The sequence below is a fragment of the Oncorhynchus kisutch genome, linkage group LG21 (assembly GCF_002021735.2).
Source record: "Oncorhynchus kisutch isolate 150728-3 linkage group LG21, Okis_V2, whole genome shotgun sequence".
Lineage (NCBI taxonomy): Eukaryota > Metazoa > Chordata > Actinopteri > Salmoniformes > Salmonidae > Oncorhynchus > Oncorhynchus kisutch.
Window position 1 is genome coordinate 20,568,177 of NC_034194.2, and position 26,748 is coordinate 20,594,924.

Sequence of the window (26,748 nt, forward strand, 5' to 3'; positions counted from 1 at the left end):
CCTGTCCTATTCGGTGTCCTGTGTGAATCTAAGTGTGCGTTCTCTAATTCTCTCCTTCTCTCTTTCTTTCTCTCTCTCGGAGGACCTGAGCCCTAGGACCATGCCCCAGGACTACCTGACATGATGACTCCTTGCTGTCCCCAGTCCACCTGGCCATGCTGCTGTTCCAGTTTCAACTGACCTGAGCCCTAGGACCATGCCCCAGGACTACCTGACATGATGACTCCTTGCTGTCCCCAGTCCACCTGGCCATGCTGCTGCTCCAGTTTCAACTTCCACCTGACTGTGCTGCTGCTCCAGTTTCAACTGTTCTGCCTTATTATTATTCGACCATGCTGGTCATTTATGAACATTTGAACATCTTGGCCATGTTCTGTTATAATCTCCACCCGGCACAGCCAGAAGAGGACTGGCCACCCCACATAGCCTGGTTCCTCTCTAGGTTTCTTCCTAGGTTTCGGCCTTTCTAGGGAGTTTTTCCTAGCCACCGTGCTTCTACACCTGCATTGCTTGCTGTTTGGGGTTTTAGGCTGGGTTTCTGTACAGCACTTTGAGATATCAGCTGATGTACGAAGGGCTATATAAATACATTTGATTTGATTTGATACAGGGAGACAGGACAGACAGCAGATCATCCTCGCAGTGGCAGACCACGTGTAACAACACCTGCACAGGATCGGTACATCCGAACAGCACACCTGCGGGACAGGTACAGGATGGCAACAACAATTGCCCAACTGCCCACACAATCTCTCAATCAGTGATCAGACTGTCCGCAAGAGAGGCAGGTCCTCACCCGACATCACCGGTAATAACGTTGCCTATGGGCACAAACCCACCCAGAGGCAGGTCCTCACCCGACATCACCGGTAACAACGTTGCCTATGGGCACAAACCCACCGTCGCTGGTCCAGACAGGACTGGCAAAAAGTGCTCTTCACTGACGAGTCGCGGTTTTGTCTCACCAGGGGGGATGGTTAGAATCGCGTTTATCGTAGAAGGAATGAGCGTTACACCAAGGCCTCTACTCTGGAGCGGGATCGATTTGAAGGTGGAGGGTCCGTCATGGTCTGGGGCGGTGTGTCACAGCATCATCGGACTGAGCTTGTTGTCATTGCAGGCAATCTCAGCGCAGTGCATTACAGGGAAGACATCCTCCTCTTTCATGTGGTACCCTTCTTACAGGCTCATCCTGACATGATCCTCAAGCATGACAATGCCACCAGCAATACTGCTCATTCTGTGCATGATTTCCTGCAAGACAGGAATGTCAGTGTTCTGCCATGGCCAGCGAAGAGCCCAGATCTCAATCCCATTGAGCACGTCTGGGACCTGTTGGATCGGAGGTTGAGGGCTAGGGCCATTCCCCCTAGAAATGTCCAGGAACTTGCAGATGCCTTGGTGGAAGAGTGGGGTAACATCTCACAGCAAGAACTGGCAAATCTGGTGCAGTCCATGAGGAGGAGATGCACTACAGTACTTAATGCAGCTGGTGGCCACACCAGACACTGACTGCTACTTTTAATTTTGACCCCCACTTTGTTCAGGGTCAGTTGGGCAGTTGACCCACTGTTCCCCGGGCGCCGAACACTTGGATGTGTTTGTAATAACAAGTGCACAATACACTCAGCACAAAAGCCGAAACAACAAAGCACATGTACTGACAGACCAACAGACATGGGAACAATAACCGACCAGCCAATGGTGAACAGACGGCACATACTGTATATACAATTACTAATCGGGAATTTGGAATCAGGTGTGCGTAATGAGACAGTTCAGTGATGCCTAGAGGCCGGTGATGTAGACCTCTGGAACTGTTGCACAGAATGAGGAATACGGAATACGTGACACAACCTAGAGTACTGTATATTCTAAAAGAAACCGATATGAATGCTTGAAATCAAAATCAAAATTCTTAATACACGGGCTGAATTGGAATTATGTTGAATGCACCTCTTTGCATCATAGGAATAGTTTGATCAAGAGAGGAACAAACAGAAATGGTGACATCCTCATAACCATGTTGTTAAATCAGACAGTTCTAACCTGCCAGTGAACCTGACCTGCGCTCCAACCCGAATCTACACAGTTATTAACCCAAATCCCTGCCATGACATGACCTCACATACTGTCATAAGTTTCCACAGCAATTACTTCAGTAATGATAGCATTTACTGTTAGGAATATAGTGTTTGTGCTCATTCACCCACAGTACAGTAACCCAAACAAAACACAAATAAACATCAGCCTGAAACTTTAACCCAGTTATTTAAGGACAGTGTCAAAACAACTCATTATAAACATACACATGTGGGGGAGGGGAGAGAGGGAGGAAGGAAGGAAGGAGAGAAAGGGAGAAAAATTAGGAAGAGGAGGGAGAGAGAGGTCATGGTCAACAACACCATCGACCAGTCACATGTCAGGCTGTAGAGTGTAAACATGCTCTTGTATACACATTTAAAAAATACAAAACAAAACCATAATCAAATCAAATCATCAAATCACATTTTATTTGTCAAATGCGCCGAATACAACAACCTTACCGTGAAATGGTTACTTACAAGCCCTTAACCAACAATGCAGAAATATTTACTAAATAAACTAAAAAGTAAAAAAAATCTAAATAAAAAGTAACACAATAAAATAACAATAATTGTATTTATCTAGGCAAGTCAGTTAAGAACAAATTCTTATTTAGAATGACGGCCTACCCCGGGCAAACCCAGACGACGCTGGGCCAATTGTGTGTCGCCCTTTGGGACTCCCAATCACGGCAAATGTGATGCAGCCTGGATTCGACCAGAGACTGCAGGGACGCCTCTTGCACTGAGATGCAGTGCCTTAGACCGCGGCACCACTCGGGAGTCAGGGGGTACCGGTATACAGTAGCAGTAATGTAAAAACAAAGGGGGGGGGGGGGGGTGTCAATGGTCAATGCAAATAGTCCATGTGGCCATTTGATTAATTATTCAGCAGTCTTATGGATTGGGGGTAGAAGCCGTCAGCAAGCTTAATGATGATGTTGGAGTCATGCTTGGCCATGCAGTCGTAGGTGAACAGGGAGTACAGGAGGGGACTAAGCATGCACCCCTGAGGAGGCCCTGTGATGAGGATCAGCGTGGCAGATGTGTTGTTGCCTACCCTTACCACCTTGGGGCAGCAGAGGGAGGTGTTTAGTCTCAGGGTCCTTAGCTTAGTGATGAGCTTTGTAGGCACTGTGGTGTTGAATGCTGAGCTGTAGTCAATGAACAGCATTCTCACATAGGTGTTCCTTTAGTCCAGGTGGGAAAGGGCAGTGTGGAGTGTGATTGAGATTGCATCATCTGTGGATCTGTTGGGGCGGTATACAAATTGGAGTGGGTCTAGGGTTTCCGGGATGATGGTTTTGATGTGAGTCATGACCAGCCTTTCAAAGCACTTCATGGCTACCGACGTGAGGGTAGTAGTCATTTAGGCATGTTACCGTTGCTTTCTTGGGCACAGGGACTATGGTGATCTGCTTGAAACATGTAGGTATTACAGACTCGGTCAGGGAGAGGTTGAAAATGTCAGTGAAGACACTTGCGCATGCTCTGAGTACACGTCCTGGTAATCCTTCCTTGACCTGTTAAAAGGTCTTGCTCACATCGGCTACGGAGAGCGTGATCACACAGTCGTCTGGAACAGCTGGTGCGCTTCATGCATGCTTCAGTGTTGCTTGTCTAGAAGTGAGCATAAAAGGCATTAAGCCGATCAGGTAGGCTCGCGTCACTGGGCAGCTTAGAGTCGTGGCCAAAAGTTTTGAGAATGACACAAATATTAATTTTCACAAAGTCTGCTGCCTCAGTTGGTATGATGGCAATTTGCATATACTCCAGAATGTTATGAAGAGTGATCAGATGAATTGCAATTAATTGCAAAATCCCTCTTTGTCATGCAAATTAACTGAATCCCCCAAAAACATTTCCACTGCATTTCAGCCCTGCCACAAAAGGACCAGCAGACATCATGTCAGTGATTCTCTCGTTAACACAGGTGTGAGTGTTGACGAGGACAAGGCTGGAGATCACTCTGTCATGCTGATTGAGTTCGAATAACAGACTGGAAGCTTTAAAAGGAGGGTGGTGCTTGGAATCATTGTTCTTCCTCATGGTTACCTGCAAGGAAACACGTGCCATCATCATTGCTTTGCACAAAAAGGGCTTCACAGGCAAGGATATTGCTGCCAGTAAGATCGCACAGGACGCCCAAGAAAGTCCAGCAAGCGCCAGGACCGTCTCCTAAAGTTGATTCAGCTGCGGGATCGGGGCACCACCGGTACAGGCTTGCTCAGGAATGGCAGCAGGCAGGTGTGAGTGCATCTGCACACACAGTGAGGCGATGACTTTTGGAGGATTGCCTTGTGTCAAGAAGGGCAGCAAAGAAGCCACTTCTCTCCAGGAAAAACATCAGGGACAGACTGATATTCTGCAAAAGGTACAGGGATTGGACTGCTGAGGACTGGGGTAAAGTCATTTTCTCTGATGAATCCCCTTTCTGATTGTTTGGGGCATCCGGAAAAAAGCTTGTCCGGAGAAGACGAGGTGAGCACTACCATCAGTCCTGTGTCATGCCAACAGTAAAGCATCCTGAGACCATTCATGTGTGGGGTTGCTTCTCAGCCAAGGGAGTGGCCTCACTCACAATTTTGCCTAAGAACACAGCCACGAATAAAGGCCATGAATAAAGAATGGTACCGACACATCCTCGGAGAGCAACTTCTCCCAATCATCCAGGAACCGTTTGGTGACGAACAATGCCTTTTCCAGCATGATGGAGCACTTTGCCATAAGGCAAAGTGGCTCGGGGAACAAAACATTGATATTTTGGGTCCATGGCCAGGAAACTCCCCTGACCTTAATCCCATTGAGAATTTGTGGTCAATCCTCAAGGGGCGGGTGGACAAACAAAAACCCAGAAATTCTGACAAACTCCAAGCATTGATTATGCAAGAATGGTCTGCCATCAGTCAGGATGTGGCCCAGAAGTTAATTGACAGCATTCCAGGGCGGATTGCAGAGGTCTTGAAAAAGAAGGGTCAACATTGCAAATATTGACTCTTTGCATCAACTTCATGTAATTGTTAATAAAAGCTATACTTCAGTATTCCATAGTAACATCTGACAAAAATATCTAAAGACACTGAAGCAGCAAACTTTGTGAAAATGTATATTTGTGTCATTCTCAAAACTTTTGGCCACGACTGTACATCACTCCATATTCATTTGTTTTTGTGGCAGCAGGAATATGGAAGCCTGGCAAAATGTATAATAACAAATGTATGTCTGTCTACCTGTCCCTCCGTCAGTCTCTCTGTTCATCTGTCCATCTGACCAATCACCAGGTCTGAACATTAGCTATTCATTATACCTAGTGCCAGCCAAGCGTTAACCCTCACTCAAATCATAACCTCATCTCTTCAGTCTCTCACTGCCTCATCTTCTATTAGAGGATAGTCTGAATTCCAGAATCTTCTATATTCTAGAATGAAGATGGTGGAGAGGATGGCAGCCAGACCAGAGCAGCCGAGCAGTAGACAGTGATTAATTAAACATTAAACATGTGGATGTGATGGGAGGATTAATGATTACTCAGACTGATCCTCCTTTCCTATTTTTGGGTCAATGCACTGTAATCCAATAACTGCAGTCTGTTGTTTTTTTCTCCCAGATTTGGTACATGCAATCTTAACATTTCATCCCCATTTTCACAGAATTAATTTGTTCACCCAGAGACCCAAGTCTGTGAGCTGTGTTTAGATAATGTAGATTTGTGTGAGGCTGTGTGTAGTGTAGTTAGATCTCTGGTAGTTAGTTAGTGTGTGTGTGTGTGTGTGTGTGTGTGTGTGTGTGTGTGTGTGAGAGAGAGTTCAGGCTCCCCAGTGAGATTCAGTCTGTCCAAGGTGTGTTGCATTGGAGTAGCACATCAGGGGGGTTTTATGAATGGATTGTGAGTGTGGTGCGATGACGTACGCTCCACTTACAGACACGTGTTTGTGTTTGCGTCTTATGCAAGTAAATGATGAACAGTTGAGAAAAAGGAGAACAAAGCTGCAGCATCTTGCAGTGCAAGTCCAACACACTTCATCCTAAAACCATAATTTTCCCGACACATATCTAATCAAAGTAATAGTAAAAAGGCTGATGTGTTAGATCAGGGATTGGCAACTTTGATGGGGGTGGGGGCCACAAAAAAAACACAAAAAACAGAACTCATCCCGAGGGGCCGCAATGGCTCGTGGAAAATATTTTAACGGCTGACCTGAGAAAAAAAATAGTTTCAAAGTTAATTTCCTGCAATTCTACACATTTTGCCATGTTAGAGAAGATTTAGCAATTTTATAACTAATTTCATACAATTCTACAAATTTTGCCATGTTGGCAGTTTTTATTATGATAACTGAGGATCAATTACCACGGTCAGATAGCTGGTCACTAGACTAACTTACCAATCAAAAAAACAACCGAGTGACTGCTGATGCACAACCAGATTTCGAAATTGTATTCTATTATTCTAACTCTCAACAGTAAGTTGAGACCCCGACTGAGTTCCCTGTGTTAGAAGTCAAATTAAACTTCATGCAGTGCCTTCAGACAATACTATATATGCATAATATGTCAAAGCTTTGTTGTGCACAAACTCCCCTCCATTTGTTAGCGTACCTGTAGACTTCCATTCATTGCACTAACATTGGCTTGTGGAAATACCTCTAACTTCCTTCATACTTTACTTTTATTTAACCTTGATTTAATTACACAAGTCAGTTAAGAGCAAATGCTTATTTACAATGACAGCCTACCCTGGCTGCCTACCCTGGCTGCCTACCCTGACAAACCTACCCTGGCTGCCTACCCTGGCTGCCTACCCTGGCTGCCTACCCTGACAGCCTACCCTGGCTGCCTACCCTGACAGCCTACCCTGGCTGCCTACCCTGGCTGCCTACCCTGGCTGCCTACCCTGACAGCCTACCCTGGCTGTCTACCCTGGCTGCCTACCCTGGCTGCCTACCCTGACCCCTACCCTGGCTGCCTACCCTGGCTGCCTACCCTGGCTGCCTACCCTGACAGCCTACCCTGGCTGCCTACCCTGGCTGCCTACCCTGACAGCCTACCCTGGCTGCCTACCCTGGCTGCCTACCCTGGCTGCCTACCCTGACATCCTACCCTGGCTGCCTACCCTGGCTGCCTACCCTGGCTGCCTACCCTACCCAAATATCGCAGTATGCCTTTAAAGTATTTGGGCTAATTTACTTATAGTGTATCAATGTAGACAAAAGTTAAGTATTTGGTCCCATATTCTGTATGCATTCTATATGTACTCATCACAACCAAAACAAACTGCAAATACATCAAACCAGTTAGTAGAGTCACAAGCTTGATGTTGTCATTGCGTGCTATGAATATGGGATCAATGCTACTTTACATTGACATGGTGTCTTATCTTCTAGTCGTCTGGTGAAGGGACAAAACAATAGTACTGTACAACAGTTCTGTCTTAGACACAACCTGAGAGTAGTTTTACAGCAATCTTAGACTTAAAGCACAAAATTCTGCATACAGATGAGTACATACAGAATGCATACAGCTGAGTACATACAGAATGCATACAGCTCATTACATACAGGATGCATACAGATGAGTACATACAGAATGCATACAGATGAGTACATACAGAATGCATACAGATGAATACATACAGAACGCATACAGATGAGTACATACAGATGAATACATACAGAATGCATACAGATGAGTACATACAGAATGCATACAGATGAGTACATACAGAATGCATACAGATGAGTACATACAGAATGCATACAGATGAATATAGTTTTTTAAGAAGCCTAGGCAAACCCATAGAACCCAAACTCAAATTCTAAACCTGTCTTCTGAAGTGTGTGTGAAGTATGTTCTGTGCTGCCTTCTAAGAGTGTGTATGTGTATCTTGTCCTACCTTGACCTCCTGACTGGTGAACACCTCAACGTCCACCACACAGGCGATGAGGACAGAGATATCACAGTCTAGGCTTCGTGAAGGCATTCTCACTCCTCTCTGCACCGTTCAGACAGATAAAAAAAACTGCTGGAATCTACTGCTTTACAAAGGACAGCTGGTCCGGAGCACCTGTGTGTGTGTTTTCGCCGCTGTGTTTGTGTGAGAGTGTGTTGTGCTCTGAAGAGCCCACTGTGTAGTAGTCTCTAGCAGTGAGGCAGGCTGGGTGTTACTCTGGGCTGGCTGGGGAAGCAGAGACACCGAGGGAGAAGTCAGCCCACTAGCCTCCCCTCCCCTCGCTCCCTCTTCCAGTTATGACATCACTGCCCCCCAAACACACACTCTCGCTCACATACACAAAATGTCAAAAAAGGCAGATATTCTTTTCACGCTGAGTACGGCTTGTCTCTCTCATCCTGAACTAGTGGGGTAATGCAGTGACGAAAATAGAAAATGATGAGGTGCCAAAACTGTTTGTCTAACTGAACAACACAGACAGACAGCGTTTTGTCCGAGGCGTGAATCACACCGCTGCAGACTCTGATTTGGGAAGCTTGTTACAGAGACGCAGTCACACAGTTAATATAACAGACGTATTACTGCTATGGAACTGAGCTATCATGCGTCTGATGAAACCCTGCACGTTGTCACTGATTTACATTCCACACCATGCTCCCTAAAATCAAGAGACACACAGGGCTCTGGGAGAGGATTCAAATAATATTCTGTAGTATGATCGTTGGATCATATCAGTGGTACCCCGTGGTGTAAAGTTGAGTGTAAACATACTTTGAAGTACTACTTAAGTAGTTTTGGGGGGGGGGGTGTCTGTAGTTGACTTTACCATTCCTATTTTTTACTTTTACTTTTACTCCACTACATTCCTAACGAAAATATAGTGCTTTCAGAAAGTATTCATACCCCTTCATTTATTCACAATTTGTTGTTACAGCCTGAATTCAAAATGGATGAAATATTATGTTTTATCACCCATCTACACACAATAACCCATAATGACAAAGTGAAAACATGTTTTTAGAAATGTTTGCAAGTGCATTGAAAATGAAATACTGAAATACCTAATTTACATAAGTATTCACACCCCTGAGTCCATAATTTGTAGATGCACCGTTGGCTGTGATTACAGCTGTGTGTCTTTCTGGGTAAGTCTCTAAGAGCTTTCCACACCTGGATTGTACAACATTTGGCCATTATTCTTTAAAAATTATTCGAGCTCCGTCAAATTGGTTGTTTATCATTGCTAGACAATCATTTTCAGGTCTTGAGATACATTTTGAAGTACATTTTGACATTGCCATAACAAACGATTGAATAGTTATTGACTCAAGATGATTCAGCTTTTCATTTTTAATTCATTTGTAAAAAAAATTAAAAAGATCATTCCACTTTGACGTTACGGGGTATTGTGTGTATGCCAGAGACACAAAATCTACATTTAATCAAGTCAAGGGATGTGAATACTTTCTGAAGGTACTGTATGTACTTTTTACTCCCATACATTTTCCCTGAAACCCAAAAGTACTCGTTACACTTCGAATGCTCAACCAAACTTACTACATTTGCACACACTGTATATAGATTTTTTTCTATTGTGTTATTGACTGTATGTTTGTTTATCCCATGTGTAACTCTGTGTTGTTGTTTTTGTCGCACTGCTTTGCTTTATCTTGGCCAGGTAGCAGTTGTAAATGAGAACTTGTTCTCAACTGGCCTACCTGGTTAAATAAAGGTGAAATATATATATATATATATATATATATTTAAATATGGCCCAATTCACTCACCTATCCATATAACGCGTTGTCATCCCTACTGCCTCTGATCTGGCGGACTTACTAAACACAAATACTGCGTTTGTGATGTCTGAGTGTTGGAGTGTGCCCCTAGCTGTCGGTAATTTTTTGGGGTTTGCTTAATATAAGGAATTGTATGTATAGTATTTACTTGTATTTAAGTATATTTAAAACCAGATACTTTTATACTTTTACTCAATTAGTATTTTACTGGGTGACTTTCACTTTTACTTACATTTTCTATTAAGGTATGTGTGACACATCAAAGGATGAAATGATGAGGAATAATGCATGGCTCTAACGCTGACGTTATTTCACAGGGGTGCTTTTGTGTTCATACTGTATCACATCTCCTCCTCTTGGTCCTAGTATCTGAGCCACCCAGTGGTCAAACGCGGCTATTTGTCCAGGGTTAACAACAGAGGCTTCATGGAATACAGCCAACTCATTTACCTCCATGGAATACACATAGATATGACTAGTACTTATCTCTATGGGAATACATACAATGCACAGAACAACAGTCAAGCTGAGGCAAAGGGCAGTTTATTACATGGAGGTTACATGGAGATATTGTGTGACTGTATACTAACCAGGTACACTTTCTCTCCTTCTTATTTCACTGCTCTCTCTCACCCCCTTTCTCTCTCCTCTCTCCCTCTCTCACATTCATGTGTATTGACAGAACCATCCTGCAGCATTATATCGTCCTTTCTTAATGGAAAAGCAGCCTCCGACACCCCCCCGACTACACACGCACGCACACACACACACACGCACACACGTTTGTTTTACTATTACTGTGGCAACCAAACAATTGATTCCCATTGAAAATCTTACTTTCCCTAACCCCTAAACCTAACCCTTAATTTAACCCTAAACGTAATACGAAAAACCTATCCTTAACTCCTAACCCTAATGGTAACCCTGAGCCTAAACCTAACCCCTAAGCCTAAAATAGCCTTTTTCCTTGTGGCGACCAGCGAAATGTCCCCACTTGTTCGAATTTAGCTAGTTTTACTATCCTTGTGAGGACTCCTGGTCCCTGGGTCATGTGTGGTACAGCTGTGGACCTGTTAGGTGTGTGTAGTGTTGAGTGAAGATAAAGTTAGATAAAGTTGTGTAAACAGAGACCAGAGTAACCTTCCTGGCAGGCTGACAGACAGATAGGGGATGAGGAGAGGCATGTGGACCAAGGTGTACGTGCAGGCCAAGGGGTAGCAGGAGGGAGAAACGTGGCTCCAGTAGGGATGGACTGATGTTTTTTTCATACTTCTACAGTGTTAGTTCCATCAGCTGTACAATATGATATAAAACATAGGAAACATATAATTCTGACTGTACTGGGCCTTTAAAGAAACCTGTAAGATTCTGCTGACTAACCATGGGCTTGGTATGACTGACTAACCACGGGCTTGGTATGACTGACTAACCACGGGCTTGGTATGACTGACTAACCACGGGCTTGGTATGACTGACTAATCACGGGCTTGGTATGACTGACTAACCACGGGCTTGTTATGACTGACTAACCACGGGCTTGGTATGACTGACTAACCACGGGCTTGGTAAGACTGACTAACCGCGGGCTTGGTATGACTGACTAACCACGGGCTTGGTATGACTGACTAACCACGGGCTTGGTAAGACTGACTAACCACAGGCTTGTTATGACTGACTAACCACGGGCTTGTTATGACTGACTAACCACGGGCTTGGTAAGACTGACTAACCACGGGCTTGGTATGACTGACTAACCACGGGCTTGGTATGACTGACTAACCACGGGCTTGGTATGACTGACTAACCACGGGCTTGGTATGACTGACTAACCACGGGCTTGGTAAGACTGACTAACCACGGGCTTGTTATGACTGACTAACCACGGGCTTGGTATGACTGACTAACCACGGGCTTGGTAAGACTGACTAACCACGGGCTTGTTATGACTGACTAACCACGGGCTTGGTATGACTGACTAACCACGGGCTTGGTAAGACTGACTAACCACGGGCTTGTTATGACTGACTAACCACGGGCTTGGTATGACTGACTAACCACGGGCTTGGTATGACTGACTAACCACGGGCTTGGTATGACTGACTAACCACGGGCTTGGTATGACTGACTAACCACGGGCTTGGTATGACTGACTAACCATGGGCTTGGTATGACTGACTAACCACGGGCTTGGTATGACTGACTAACCACGGGCTTGGTATGACTGACTAACCACGGGCTTGGTATGACTGACTAACCACGGGCTTGGTATGACTGACTAACCATGGGCTTGGTATGACTGACTAACCATGGGCTTGGTATGACTGACTAACCACGGGCTTGGTATGACTGACTAACCACGGGCTTGGTATGATTGAAGAATGAAGCAGGTGTTAAACATGGGCTTTGCTACACAGAAAACAGTAGTTGACTACTCCATTGTCGACACCTACATCAATATCTTTGAAATTAGCTTTCAAAACAACTAAATCAGTTTTCTTTTATCATATTTTGTACCAGAGTGAGGCTCTCTCCACGAGCCTACCTATTGTTCCTGCATTGAGGAGGATTCATCATATTCATTGAACGTTTTTCTAACTTATGGGCAGATAATCACCAAAACGCCTACCAGTATGTAAATTAGGGAGCCAAAGGAACAGCTCTCTTACCGATGCAATACAGTAAGCTACTGACGAGTCACTCACTTTAACGCCACTGTCTGGAAAGTCCTGATGGACTTCATATCAAAAATACAAATGTGATCTTTAGTGCCGATGCAGTACCATGGACATACACGGAGTGTACAAAACATTAGGAACATCTTCCTAATATTGAGTTGCACCCCATTTTTGCAGTTGCCCTCTGAACAGCCTCATATTTTCGGGGCATGGACTGTACTAGGTGTCGAAAGCGTTCCACAAGGATGCTGGTCCATGTTATCTCCATTGCTCCACACAGTTGTGTCAAGTTTGCTGGATGTCCTTTGGGTGGTGGACCATTCCTGATACAAACGGGAATCCGTTAATTGTGGAAAAACCCTGCAGTGTCAGAAAACAGGATTTTGACTATCATCACCAAATTATTTGGAACATGCTAATTCATGCTTTCTCCCTCCATTTAAAGAAATCCAACTGCTACCACAGCGCACACAGCACACACACCCAAGTACCGAGAGGCGGACAGACAGCAGATGGTCAAACCAGCAGTTTCGCTGTCCTCGCTCACTTTGTGACTGACAGGCACCTGTCCTATCAATAGATGGCTAGAAGATGCATATTGTTCATTCTAGCAGGAGAGGGCTCGTGAGATTTTTTTGGGACTAGCGAATTGAAAAGTACCCTAGCTACTTTAAGTGGAAAAGACCCTGAGCCAGTGGAAAACAATGACTATGTGTCGTGTTGGTGGTTTGGAGTTACCTCGATCATGTGTGCTGCAGCAGATTGTTGCAGATTGTCATTGTTATAGAATGTAGACAGTAGTTCAAAAGGTCAATGGTCCCTGGCTGTCACACAAAGGGTCGTGCGTTGCCTTTTGAGAAGTGTAACACAGGTCAAAAAATACTTTTGATTTCACCAAATTTGAAGATTCTGTCATAAAGAGCACATGTTCAACGTTGTCAAAAACACTTTTTTCCCATCTCAAGAGGTTAAAATGACTATAGTATGGGCTTATTAAGTGCCAAATAAAGTAGCAGGGTTGACCGTAACAGGGTTGACCGTAACAGGGTTGACCGTAACAGGGTTGACGATTTCATCTTAATTCAGCCATGAATCCCCCTGTGACAGGCGGAATGGAAGCTTGATGTGTGCAGCAGGAAGTTGCAATTGAATGCAAGCTAACACACAACACTTTTTTTTTGCCATTTCTAGCCTGTGTATCTCTGGGTAACAGGATTACTGTGTTACGCTCAACCTGCTCAGTTTTCCACCACAAAACACCAGAAAATGACCAGCTCACCTGCTTTTATACTGTGATTTGACTTTTAGATGTTCAATGTTTCTTTTGAAAAACATATTTTTAAAGGAGTAGTTTCACCATATTAAAACATCTGCAGGCCTCAGGGAGACTGACTCCATGTCTTTGGACTGATAACCTATTTGTATGTTCATATTTTCATCTAAAACCGAGCAAATGAAGTCTTGACCTTATAAATTTAACATTGGATGGAATAATTGTCTGTTTACTAAACCTTTCCTGGAAACAAGGATATAACGTGAAAATGAAGAGATGTACACATGCAGGCGCACACACACGCACACACACACACACACACACACACACACACACACACACACACACACACACACACACACACACACACACACACACACACACACACACACACACACACACACACACACACACACACACTCCTCTGCTGTCCCTCACCTCTTCAGACAGGATCAAACACAGGGAGGTCCAGTCCAGAGCTGTCAAATATTGACTCATTCAGGGGCTTACACAAGGGCCTTAATCCCTCGCCTCGCAGAGAAACCGACCAAATCCCAGCACTTAATCGATTTGCCCGGCCGCATTGCATTTATTTAAGGAAACTGCTTAATCCCAATATATCCCAACCTTGTCATTTGCTTTGATTTATTACATATTACATAAAGACCTATTATTTGTGGGCTCCTGAGTGTCGCAGTGGTCTAAGGCACTGCATCTCAGTGCTAGGGGTGTCACTGCAGACACCCTGGTTCAGTGGTCTAAGGCACTGCATCTCAGTGCTAGGGGTGTCACTGCAGACACCCTGGTTCAGTGGTCTAAGGCACTGCATCTCAGTGCTAGGGGTGTCACTGCAGACACCCTGGTTCAGTGGTCTAAGGCACTGCATCTCAGTGCTAGGGGTGTCACTGCAGACACCCTGGTTCAGTGGTCTAAGGCACTGCATCTCAGTGCTAGGGGTGTCACTGCAGACACCCTGGTTCAGTGGTCTAAGGCACTGCATCTCAGTGCTAGGGGTGTCACTGCAGACACACTGGTCCAAATCCAGGCTGGATCATAAGTGGCCGGGATTGGGAGTCCCTTGGGCGGTGCACAATTGGACCAGCGTCATCTGGGTTTGTAAATAAGAATTTGTTCTTAACTGACTTGCCTAGTTAAATAAAGAGCGCAGTGTTTTGTTAACTCTTCTTCCCCTGCTGTCTCTCTCTCTGTGCTGCTCAGGAGAGGAGAAGCTCCTCAGTTAAAATCCTGACAGGCTAGCTGTACTGCTATTTATAGTTCTGATGTTAAGTCCAGACTGGGCAGGACTCTGCTGTTGCTCTATCAGGTTACTTTACTTCCTGGTTAACAACACAAACAGACAGACAGACAGCTATAATATACTATGATGCTTGGAGTCCCTGAGTTATTAAATCTGCCATACTCAGCTGAGTGGTGTTACACATTATTCCATGCCTGACTGTTTAAACGGTATCTTTGTCTCGGTCTCCACTACCATGGTATTCCAGGCACTTCCTCCATCCACCTGACCTATTTCAGATGGAGATATATAATAATCCCTACCAGAAAACTGTTCAAACCCCATAGCAGAGGAATGGACCTAATCCCATAGAAATAGTCCCTAATCCAGGAGAAATTAGCCCTAATCCTGCACCGTCCGTCTGCTTTGCTCTGCTCTGCTGTCTATCTTCAATGACATTTCAGAGCGGATGCCCTGGTGCATTGAGACACTTCCCCTCTGCTGGTGCTCTCCAGTAACCAAGGAAACGCTTTTGACTTCCCAGAGCGCACTAGGCTACAGCCCCCCACTCAGACTCCGAGATTTGAACCCAATTGAAACCCTGTGGTTTGAACTGAAAAGGGCAGTCCATAAATGCAGATGAAGGATATCAAGGATTTGGAAAATGTTCTCCAATTTTTTTCAAGTCTCAATGCCGTTGTCCTCATAAGGTGAGGTATTGAAAAGTGGGTGCCAAAAGATTTGACCCCTATCTTTTTGAGAGGAAAAATATTACTTGTTCAACAAAATCTCTGAGCAACTGAATTAGTATAAAATAATCGAATAAAAAAAAAAAAAATCATACAATATAGCTCAGTATTTGTATTACATTTACTGTCTTTGAAAATGGAAAGGGGATATCTAGTCAGTTCCACAACTGAATACATCCAACCAAAATGTGTGTTTCGCATTTAACCCAACCCCTCTGAATCAGAGGTGTGAGGGGCTTCCTTAATCATTGTCTACGTCACCGGCACCCGGTGTTTTTGAAGGTTAATTACCTTGCTCAAGGGCAGAACCTTCCACCTTGCTGGCTGGGGGATTAGAACCAGCGACCTTTCGGTTACTGATTCAGTTTGGTTGACCTGATCAGGTTGATGCATTCTCCGATGTCTCTCTTTTTCCTTTTATTCTGTTCTCTTTCTATTCCTCTTCTTTTCTCCATCTCCCCATCTTCCCCCCTTTTCTCCCACCTCTCCCCTCCTCCCTGCATTGTGTGCTGCTGAGCTGAGTCCATTGACGTCAACATGAGTCTTTCATCAGCCCTCTCATTAATCAGGTGATCACTCTGCAGTCTTCTGTCTCTCTCTTTCACAGCCTCATCTCTCTCTTTCCCACCTCTTCTCTTGTGCTCTCTCCCCCTCTCTCTTCCCCCCCTCTTCTCTTGTGTTCTCTCTTCCCCCCTTCCTCTCTCTCTCTTCCCCCCCTCTTCTCTCTCTCATATATATATATATATATATACACATGAATACAGGCAAGTGGATCTGAGATGTAAAGTTTTAACTATGATACGCCCCTGAAAGCACACAGTTGAGCTTGCTCTAGCTTTGCCTGCAAGTGCACTGCCTCATTGACGTCATTGCAGAGATTGTCTGTGAGGAGAGAGATAGCTGGTTTGAGCTGGTGTGAGACGCCTCCCCATGTCCTAGTATTAGTGTGGCAAAATAAGTTCTGCAGCCACTCCTCTCTCCCTCAGAGACAAACAGGCAACTGCCAAAATAAAGGAAACACTTACGGGAGATTCTGGAGCGGCCCCTGAGGCAGTGTTTTTCACCACCATCAACAAAACACCAAATGATGGAATTTGTCATGAATGAATGGTGCCGCATCCCTCCAATAGAGTTCCACTTGTGGAATCTATGCCAAGGTGCATTGAAGCTGTTGTGGCTCAAGGTGCCTCAAAGCCCTATGAAGACACTTTATGTTGGTGTTTCCTTTATTTTGGCAGTTACCCGTAGCAGAGACTGATGGAGAGGAAATAGGCTCCATCTAACCACCTGCTTTTACTGGAGGCCTGATACGACTAGGTCATGTGTGTTACACAGCTCTATGAAGACAGAGCCGCAGCTTGTATTCATGTGTCCAGGGATGGAAGTAGAAATAGACAGCCATAGATAGACATGCATCTATGGCTGTTTATCCCTGTGTCTTCAGTGTCTCCACTTCACATGGGCAGACTGGCACCTACAGTATGTGCAACAATGCCTCTTATGGGACAGTTTGTGGCATACTATTTAGTCCTTGGCATTTGTGTTGGACAATACATGGATTCTCTCTTTCTTTTGATTTCCCCCTCTTATATTTTCTGGGATCCATTTCTTTCTTTATCTTTCCTTCTCCATTAAGTTCTCACGTTTGGTGAATCCCGTCTTTTTCTCACCCTCGAGCAACTGTAGATTATCAGTGTCACACCTTCAGTTGCTTATCTTATATGAACCTCAACCTCACCATGTTCTCAGCTCTCTCTATTTCTCCCTCTTTCTGCTCTCTCTCCATCTCCAGTTCATCTACCTCCCCTCTCTCTATTTCTCCCTCTTTCTGCTCTTTCTGCTCTCTCTCCATTTCCAGTTCATCTACCTCCCCTCTCTCTATTTCTCCCTCTTTCTGCTCTCTCTCCATTTCCAGTTCATCTACCTCCCCTCTCTCTATTTCTCCCTCTTTCTGCTCTCTCTCCATCTCCAGTTCATCTACCTCCCGCTCTCTCTATTTCTCCCTCTTTCTGCTCTCTCTCCATTTCCAGCTCATCTACCTCCCCTCTCTCTATTTCTCCTTCTTTCTGCTCTTTCTCCATCTCCAGTTCATCTACCCCCCTCTCTCTATTTCTCCCTCTTTCTGCTCTCTCTCCATCTCCAGCTCATCTACCTCCCCCTCTCTCTATTTCTCCCTCTTTCTGCTCTCTCTCCATCTCCAGTTCATCTACCTCCCCTCTCTCTATTTCTCCCTCTTTCTGCTCTCTCTCCATCTCCAGTTCATCTACCTCCCCCTCTCTCTATTTCTCCCACTTTCTGCTCTCTCTCCATGTCCAGTTCATCTACCTCCCCCTCTCTCTATTTCTCCCTCTTTCTGCTCTCTCTCCATTTCCAGCTCATCTACCTCCCCTCTCTCTATTTCTCCTTCTTTCTGCTCTTTCTCCATCTCCAGTTCATCTACCCCCCCTCTCTCTATTTCTCCCTCTTTCTGCTCTCTCTCCATCTCCAGCTCATCTACCTCCCCCTCTCTCTATTTCTCCCTCTTTCTGCTCTCTCTCCATCTCCAGTTCATCTACCTCCCCTCTCTCTATTTCTCCCTCTTTCTGCTCTCTCTCCATTTCCAGTTCATCTACCTCCCCTCTCTCTATTTCTCCCTCTTTCTGCTCTCTCTCCATCTCCAGTTCATCTACCTCCCCTCTCTCTATTTCTCCCTCTTTCTGCTCTCTCTCCATCTCCAGCTCATCTACCTCCCCTCTCTCTATTTCTCCCTCTTTCTGCTCTCTCTCCATGTCCAGTTCATCTACCTCCCCTCTCTCTATTTCTCCCTCTTTCTGCTCTCTCTCCATCTCCAGCTCATTTACCTCCCCTCTCTCTATTTCTCCCTCTTTCTGCTCTCTCTCCATTTCCAGCTCATCTACCTCCCCTCTCTCTATTTCTCCCTCTTTCTGCTCTCTCTCCATTTCCAGCTCATCTACCTCCCCTCTCTCTATTTCTCCCTCTTTCTGCTCTCTCTCTATTTCCAGCTCATCTACCTCCCCTCTCTCTATTTCTCCCTCTTTCTGCTCTCTCTCCATTTCCAGCTCATCTACCTCCCCTCTCTCTATTTCTGCTCTCTCTCCATTTCCAGCTCATCTACCTCCCCTCTCTCTATTTCTGCTCTTTCTCCATTTCCAGCTCATCTACCTCCCCCTCGCTCTATTTGTCCCTCTTTCTGCTCTCTCTCCATCTCCAGCTCATCTACCTCCCCTCTCTCTATTTATCCTTATTTTTGCTCTCTCCATCTCCAGTTCATCTACCTCCCCTCTCTCTATTTCTCCCTCTTTCTGCTCTCTCTCCATCTCCAGCTCATCTACCTCCCCCTCTCTCTATTTCTCCCTATTTTTTCTCTCTCTCCATTTCCAGTTCATCTACCTCCCCTCTCTCTATTTCTCCCTCTTTCTGCTCTCTCTCCATTTCCAGCTCATCTACCTCCCCTCTCTCTATTTCTGCTCTTTCTCCATTTCCAGCTCATCTACCTCCCCCTCGCTCTATTTGTCCCTCTTTCTGCTCTCTCTCCATCTCCAGTTCATCTACCACCCCTCTCTCTATTTCTCCCTCTTTCTGCTCTCCATCTCCAGCTCATCTACCTCCCCCTCTCTCTATTTCTCCCTCTTTCTGCTCTCCATCTCCATCTCCAGCTCATCTACCTCCCCCTCTCTCTATTTCTCCCTCTTTCTGCTCTCTCTCCATCTCCAGCTCATCTACCTCCCCCTCTCTCTATTTCTCCCGCTGTCTGCTCTCTCTCCATCTCCAGCTCATCTACCTCCCCCTCTTTCTGCTCTCCCTCCATCTCCAGCTCATCTACATCCCCCTCTCTCTATTTCTCCCTCTTTCTGCTCTCTCTCCATCTCCAGCTCATCTACCTCCCACTCTCTCAATATCTCTCTTTTTCTGCTCTCTCTCCATCTCCACCTCCCTCTCTCTCTTTGTCTCTCACCCCTCTCTTGCTCTCTCTCTCTCTTTCCCCCATCTCTCCCCTCTCCTCTCTTCCCCCTCTCCCCTTACTGCTGACTGTGATAGCAGCATAGCAGTGTGACTGGGTCTGGCTGCTCAGTGAGGCGGTGCTGCAGGGGAGGCAGAAGTTTTAGATTAGAGACAGTTCTATAACAAAGCCCCTCACAGATTAGTTCTGGGCTTCCTCACATCAGGTCCTGGCAGCGCTACAGTATTCTCGTCAAGGTATAGCCAGGCCAGCCACAGTCAGTACCAGAGTCCCCGGGGGAGGGCCCATTGTTTCAGACTGGTTCTGAATAAAGAGAGAAGATAGGATGGCTCTCTGTCATTCACCACAACACAGCTCTTCATTGTTTTAGTCCTCCTGAGTACACCTGAATAAACCAAACACACAGAACAGAGTGCAGGAGGCAGAACCCACCAGCTGCAATAAAAGGGAGAAGTGAGTGAATAGAAGACAGAAAACAATCATTGACCCTTGTGGCGGAGCCTATTCACGGCTACCTGGGCTCTGCTGACAATGGAAGCTTTTGTTGTTTGATTCACCAAGTGTTATTACGTTGGTCTATGAATCTATGAATTCTAAGCTTTTCTGTATGCATTTCTTGTGTGTAGCCCACACAAGTACTCGAAACTGACATTTTTGTGTATGGTTGTGTGCAAAGTTGAAACACTCTTTCTAGAAGCTAGAAACAGCTTTGTCTGTCTGTGTTGTCCAGAGACTCCATTGACAACAGCCAGTTCCCAGCAGAGTCTTGCTGGTCACAAAGGTCTCTCTGTGCCGTTGTTCCACTGAACACTAGATGTTCCATTTCCCCACACAACAGTTGTCTGTCAATAACTGGTTAGAAGACTGGCTAGGCCTTCGCTTGTGACTCTCCTTTATCTAATCAAGGGTTTCCCGACAACGGTCAACAGAGAGATTATTCCTGCCACCAACACTGGCAGGCAGGTGTTGTTGCCGGGGGGTGATGATGGCTTTGTGTGGCCTTAGATAAGCAGCTAAACGGATACACTGGGCTTTACTTACTATAGGAAACCTGGGAGAGAGGGAGCCCTTCTTGCTTTATTGGCTTTAACTGATGTTTTGGTTTTAACGTGTACAGTTGACCCTGATAAGTGCAGATCAGATAAGTGTTCTGCTTATCAATTCCATTTCACCTACATTTGATGCACTTGCTTCAGATATCAGGAGTAGAATGTATTCCATTGACTGTGCTGTTCCTGTCCTTCTCTAGCTCCGGTCACTCATGTTTCTTCTCTATTGAGATGTGGACAAGTGGCTTTTAAAGTGCTCCACTCACGCAGACAGACTGTCTGTGTGTGCGTTTGTTATCAAGCACCCTGTAGTGGTCTGTGCAACCAGCCTCTGTCTCAGCCAGCGCACTTAGTCTAAGCGACGTGGGCCTGGCCTGTCTGTATCGAAGCCAATACCAGATTTTCTTTTCAGCTCAACGACACAAAACGGGTCCTTGTGAGTCTGGTGTGTTTATGTAATAAAATGGTCATCACCCCACTGTGACAGGCTGAGATGGGTTGTTAATCGACACCAAGGACAACAGGCAGAGTGTGTGTGTGTGTGTGTGTGTATGTATGTGTGTGTGTGTGTGTGTGTATGTGTGTGTGTGTGTGTGTGTGTGTGTGTGTGTGTGTGTGTGTGTGTGTGTGTGTGTGTGTGTGTGTGTGTGTGTGTGTGTGTGTGTGTGTGTGTGTGTGTGTGTGTGTGTGTGTGTGTGTGTGTGCATGCATGCATCTAGTGTGTGGTGCTTATGACCATCGACCTAGGAAAATGGCACTGGCAACAAACCGCTGCGGCAGTAATGGTAACAGCAGTGCTATAAGCAGCGTGTTTGTGTGTGTGTGTGCGTGCGAGTCATTGCTTGCAGTACAGCAGGGTTCCCCAACTGGCGGCCTGCGGTTTATTTAATTTGACCCGCAAAGTTTTCAGTGCAACTATTTATTTTATTGTTGGACATGACAGAAAAGACCAATCCACACACTGCTCTTACCAGTATCACTGTTCTTACCAGTATCACTGCTCTTACCAGTATCACTGCTCTTACCAGTATCACTGCTCTTACCAGTATCACTGCTCTTACCAGTATCACTGCTCTTACCAGTATCACTGCTCTTACCAGTATCACTGTTCTTTATTAAGCTTTACGGAATTGCCTCAAGACCTTCGTCAGAGTGTTTTCAGTGTTTATGTAGACTTTGCTCAAACACATCCGTTCAGTGCATCAAATGGGGTTGGAGGCAAGGAAAAATGTACATGTTACCAAATATAACTATGTGCATTTAATAAACATATAAAAAAATTAAACTATTTTCTACATTGTAGAATAATAGTGAAGACATCAAAATGAAATAACACATACAGTATGGAATCATGTAGTAACCAAAAAAGTAGCCACCCTTTGTCTTGATGACAAACCCAGCAAACCCAGCAACGTTGCAGTTCTCGACACACTCAAACCAGTGCACCTGTCACCTACTAACATAACTACTAACATAACCCGTTCATAACCCGTTCAAAAGCACTTAAATCCTTCTATAACCTGTCTCCTCCCCTTCATCTACACTGATTATGGATTGAACAAGTGACATCAGCCCTCCCGAGTGGCACAGCGGTCTAAGTGTTTGAGGTGTCCCCCTCTATGGCGCTCGAGGGCGTCAGGCTGCCCTTCATTACGCACACCTGTCACCATAATTACGCGCAGCTGCACTATATTGGACTCACCAGGACTCCATTACCTTGTTGATTACCCCCTCTATATCTGTGTGCTCCACCATTTGTTCTCTGTGTTAGCATTGATGTCGTTATTTTCCCCCTGTCCAGATGCTGTTCCTGTTCTGTTTCATGTCCGTTTTTCACTAAAACATTCACTCCCTGTACCTGCTTCTCGTCTACCAGCATCGATCCTCTGACCATCCGCGGCTGATCCCTGCAGTACAGACTGGGAGCAAAGACAGCCCGTTACTCACCAGTTGACTGTCACTCCATCATGCGCGCGTTATACACCTTACCTGGCCATGAAATATTAGAAAAGATTTCCTCCACTTACCCTCTGCCCACGCTATCTGATAGGGGTGTCAGTTGGCTGACTGTGAACGCTCTGAGAGACTCTGGGTTGAGGTCAGTGATAAAGTAGTCAACTTTTTTCAGTACTACTACCAAGAGATGAGATCTCTCTCTCTCTCTCGCTCCCCCCCTCCCCTGCGATGCTGTGTCTTATCTCATTGGCTGAGCCAATGAGATAAGAACACAACAACAGGCAGGGACAAACAACTGACTCTGACTCCATGGCACTGACTATTTGTTTAATGTTCAAAAGTTCCAATAAGTGGCTAGTGGTCATCCAATGTGTTTGTTTTAGCCCAGAAAATCTTAAGTGGGGAAGAACTATTGGATATTAGAGCAACGTCAACAGCACTACGACCAGGAGTACGACTTTCACGAAGCGGTTCATTTGTCCGAACCACCCAAGGCATTTGAACTGATTCCAGAGGCTGACCCAAAATAATGTCGCCGCAGAAGAGGGAGACGGAGTGGCATTCTGGTCATACTTCGGAGGCGAGCACACCACCCAACATTTCCGAGTGTATTTGCTATTGTCCAGTCTCTAGATAACAAGGTAGGCGAAATTAGGGCAAGGGTTGCTTTCCAGAGAGACATCAGGGATTGTACCATACTCTGTTTCACAGAAACATGGCTCTCTCGGGATATGATGTCGGAGTCGGTACAGCCACCGGGATTCTTTGTGTGTCGCACCGACGGAAATAAACATCTCGCCGGGAAGAAGAAGGGTGGAGGAGTATGTTTGTCACGACTTCCGCCGAAGTCGGTCCCTCTCCTTTTTCGGGCGGCATTCGGCGGTCGACTTCACCGGTCTTCTAGCCATCGCCGATCCACCTTTCATTTTCCATTTGTTTTGTCTTGTTTTCCCACACACCTGGTATTCATTCCCTCATTACATGTCATGTATTTAACCCTCTGTTCCCCCCATGTCTGTGTGTGTAATTGTTTATTGTCAGGTTGGCACTCTTCCGGCTGGTTTGCGCCGGGTTCTATTTTACACCCGTGCTTTTTGACAGCCTGTGCTTTGTACCTTGTTATTTTGTACTTAGTGATGCCTCACCTGTTCTGAGGGCATTTGTTTTTGTAACGTGGTTGCATTCTATTCATATATTGCCTCAGTAAAGTGCCTTGTCCACTCATCTTTGCTCTCCTGCGCCTGACTTCCAATGCACCAGTTATACCCACACCGTGACAATGTTTCATGATTAACGACTCATGGTATAATTGTAACAACATAGAGGAACTCAAGTCCTTTTGTTCACCTGACCTAGAATTCCTCACAAACAAATTCTGGCCGTATTATCTCCCAAGAGAATTCTCGTCGGTTATTGTCACAGCCGTGCATATCCCCCCTCAAGCCGATACCACAACGGCCCTCAAGGAACTTCACTGGACTCTATGCAAACTGGAAACCATATATCCTGAGGCTGCATTTATTGTAGCTGGGGATTTTAACAAAGCAGATTTGAGGAAAACACTACCAAAGTTCTATCAGTATATTGATTGTAGCACTCGCAAGACACTGGACCACTGCTACTGCTAACTTCCGCGATGCATACAAGGCCCTCCCCCGCCCTCCTTTTGGCAAATCTGATCACGACTTCATTTTGCTCCTCCCTTCCTATCAGCAGAAACTCAAACAGGATGTACCCGTGACAGGGACTATTCAATGCTGGTCTGACCAATCAGATTGTTTTGATCACGCGGACTAATATCAATTTATAGGCTGATTCGGTGAGTGAGTTTATAAGGAAGTGCATAGGAGATGTTGTACCCACTGTGACTATTAAAACCTACCCCAACCAGAAACCGTGGATAGATGGTGGCATTCGTGCAAAACTGAAAGCGCGAACCACTGCATTTAACCATGGAAAGGTGACTGGGAATATGGATCATTGTGGCTTTTTTTTCTGCTGAATATGTAAGACCGCTAGCTAATAAAATATTTTACTAGATATAAAGTAAAATGTTGCTATTTAATTGTAAATATGTATGCAAGTAATATTTTTGATTACTTGTTTAAATTGTTTTCAAGCCACATGTTCAATAGTTAGTATTAGCTATCTAGCTAACGTTAGCTAATATCTTGTAAGCAGACTGTGACATTGGTTTGTTTCATTTGAATATAACATGTTGCTTCACTAGTTAGTTGTAACTAGCTAACACATGGGCATAACGTTACTTGATCTTGCTAAATTTTTTATGTCTGTGGTCCGAAAACCACGCTGATATTGGGCAGCTAGCTAGCTACTTCAGTTCACTCAATTGTACTGGCACAGCATAGCCACAAAGCCCAGTTCAGATGAGACACGACGCAATGTTTTGTTTGATCTGAGCAGTTTAGTTTTAGAACGTCTAATGTCGTTGGCTGGAGTATTCAAGATTCAACATGTCAAATTTAGCCAAAGTCTTGTGATGAGACGGATCCATTTAGCCATTCAAAGAACAGTGCAGTAACATTCTGTGCTCAGCTAAGCAGCTAGCTAGCTAGACAAGCAGAGAGCTAGCTAACTATTTTGCTGTACATAGCTAGCCTGGCTTGCTGACAAGTCAAAAACTGTACCCTGTTTCTGTTGCATGTATTTCATGACACTTGTTTGCTACAACAAGTGGCAACTTTGTTTCAAAGTTTCATCGTGGAACTGTAAAGTGGCACTGTTACCGTGGAAATTCTCAACTGCACATCTTGTGTTCTTGATCTGAATGCCCCATCTTTAGTCAGCTGTGCAACACAACATTCTAAAACTAGCTAGTTTTAACTCTGATCTAGGTTAGGGGTGGTCAACTCCAGTCCTCTGGGTCTTGATTTGTGACACACTTATGCCCCAGCTAACACATGACTCCAATAATCAACTATTCATGGTCTTCAGTTTAGAATACAATTAGTTGAATCAGGTGTGATAGTTAATTCTACAGACAAAATACTCACTAAATATTATTCTATCTTTCAGCTAAAGGACGCGCTACAATAATATGTCTTGAAGGTGGTGAGGGTAGGCAACAACATCTCCACCCCGCTGATCCTCAACACTGGGGCCCCACAAGGGTGCGTTCTGAGCCCTCTCCTGTACTCCTTGTTCACGCACGACTGCGTGGCCACGCACGCCTCCAACTCAATCATCAAGTTTGCGGACGACACAACAGTGGTAGGCTTGATTACCAACAACGACGAGACGGCCTACAGGGAGGAGGTGAGGGCCCTCGGAGTGTGGTGTCAGGAAAATAACCTCACACTCAACGTCAACAAAACTAAGGAGATGATTGTGGACTTCAGGAAACAGCAGAGGGAACACCCCCCTATCCACATCGATGGAACAGTAGTGGAGAGGGTAGTAAGTTTTAAGTTCCTCGGCATACACATCACAGACAAACTGAATTGGTCCACCCACACAGACAGCATCGTGAAGAAGGCGCAGCAGCGCCTCTTCAACCTCAGGAGGCTGAAGAAATTCGGCTTGTCACCAAAAGCACTCACAAACTTCTACAGATGCACAATCGAGAGCATCCTGTCGGGCTGCATCACCGCCTGGTACAGCAACTGCTCCGCCCACAACCGTAAGGCTCTCCAGAGGGTAGTGAGGTCTGCATAACGCATCACCGGGGGCAAACTACCTGCCCTCCAGGACACCTACACCACCCGATGTCACAGGAAGGCCATAAAGATCATCAAGGACAACAACCACCCGAGCCACTGCCTGTTCACCCCGCTATCATCCAGAAGGCAAGGTCAGTACAGGTGCATCAAAGCTGGGACCGAGAGACTGAAAAACAGCTTCTATCTCAAGGCCATCAGACTGTTAAGCAGCCACCACTAACATTGAGTGGCTGCTGCCAACACACTGACTCAACTCCAGCCACTTTAATAATGGGAATTGATTGAAATTATGTCAAATATATCACTAGCCACTTTAAACAATGCTACCTAATATA

The 26,748-nt window shown here is 45.3% G+C and overlaps 1 protein-coding gene across 2 annotated transcripts in view; it reads right to left on the minus strand.

Annotated features, from left to right (window-relative positions):
• Positions 1–26,748, minus strand: part of rcan2 (regulator of calcineurin 2) — a 121,925-nt gene that overhangs the window by 40,909 nt on the left and 54,268 nt on the right. The window contains exon 1 of one of the 2 annotated variants that reach the window (XM_020455381.2): positions 7,978–8,334. The exons of the other annotated variant lie outside the window; for it this stretch is intronic. Within the exon in view, the coding sequence (XP_020310970.1) occupies positions 7,978–8,064 (87 nt within the window). The 5' untranslated portion in view covers positions 8,065–8,334. Of the gene's footprint in view, positions 1–7,977; positions 8,335–26,748 lie in introns of those variants that run through there. 2 annotated transcript variants of the gene reach the window in all.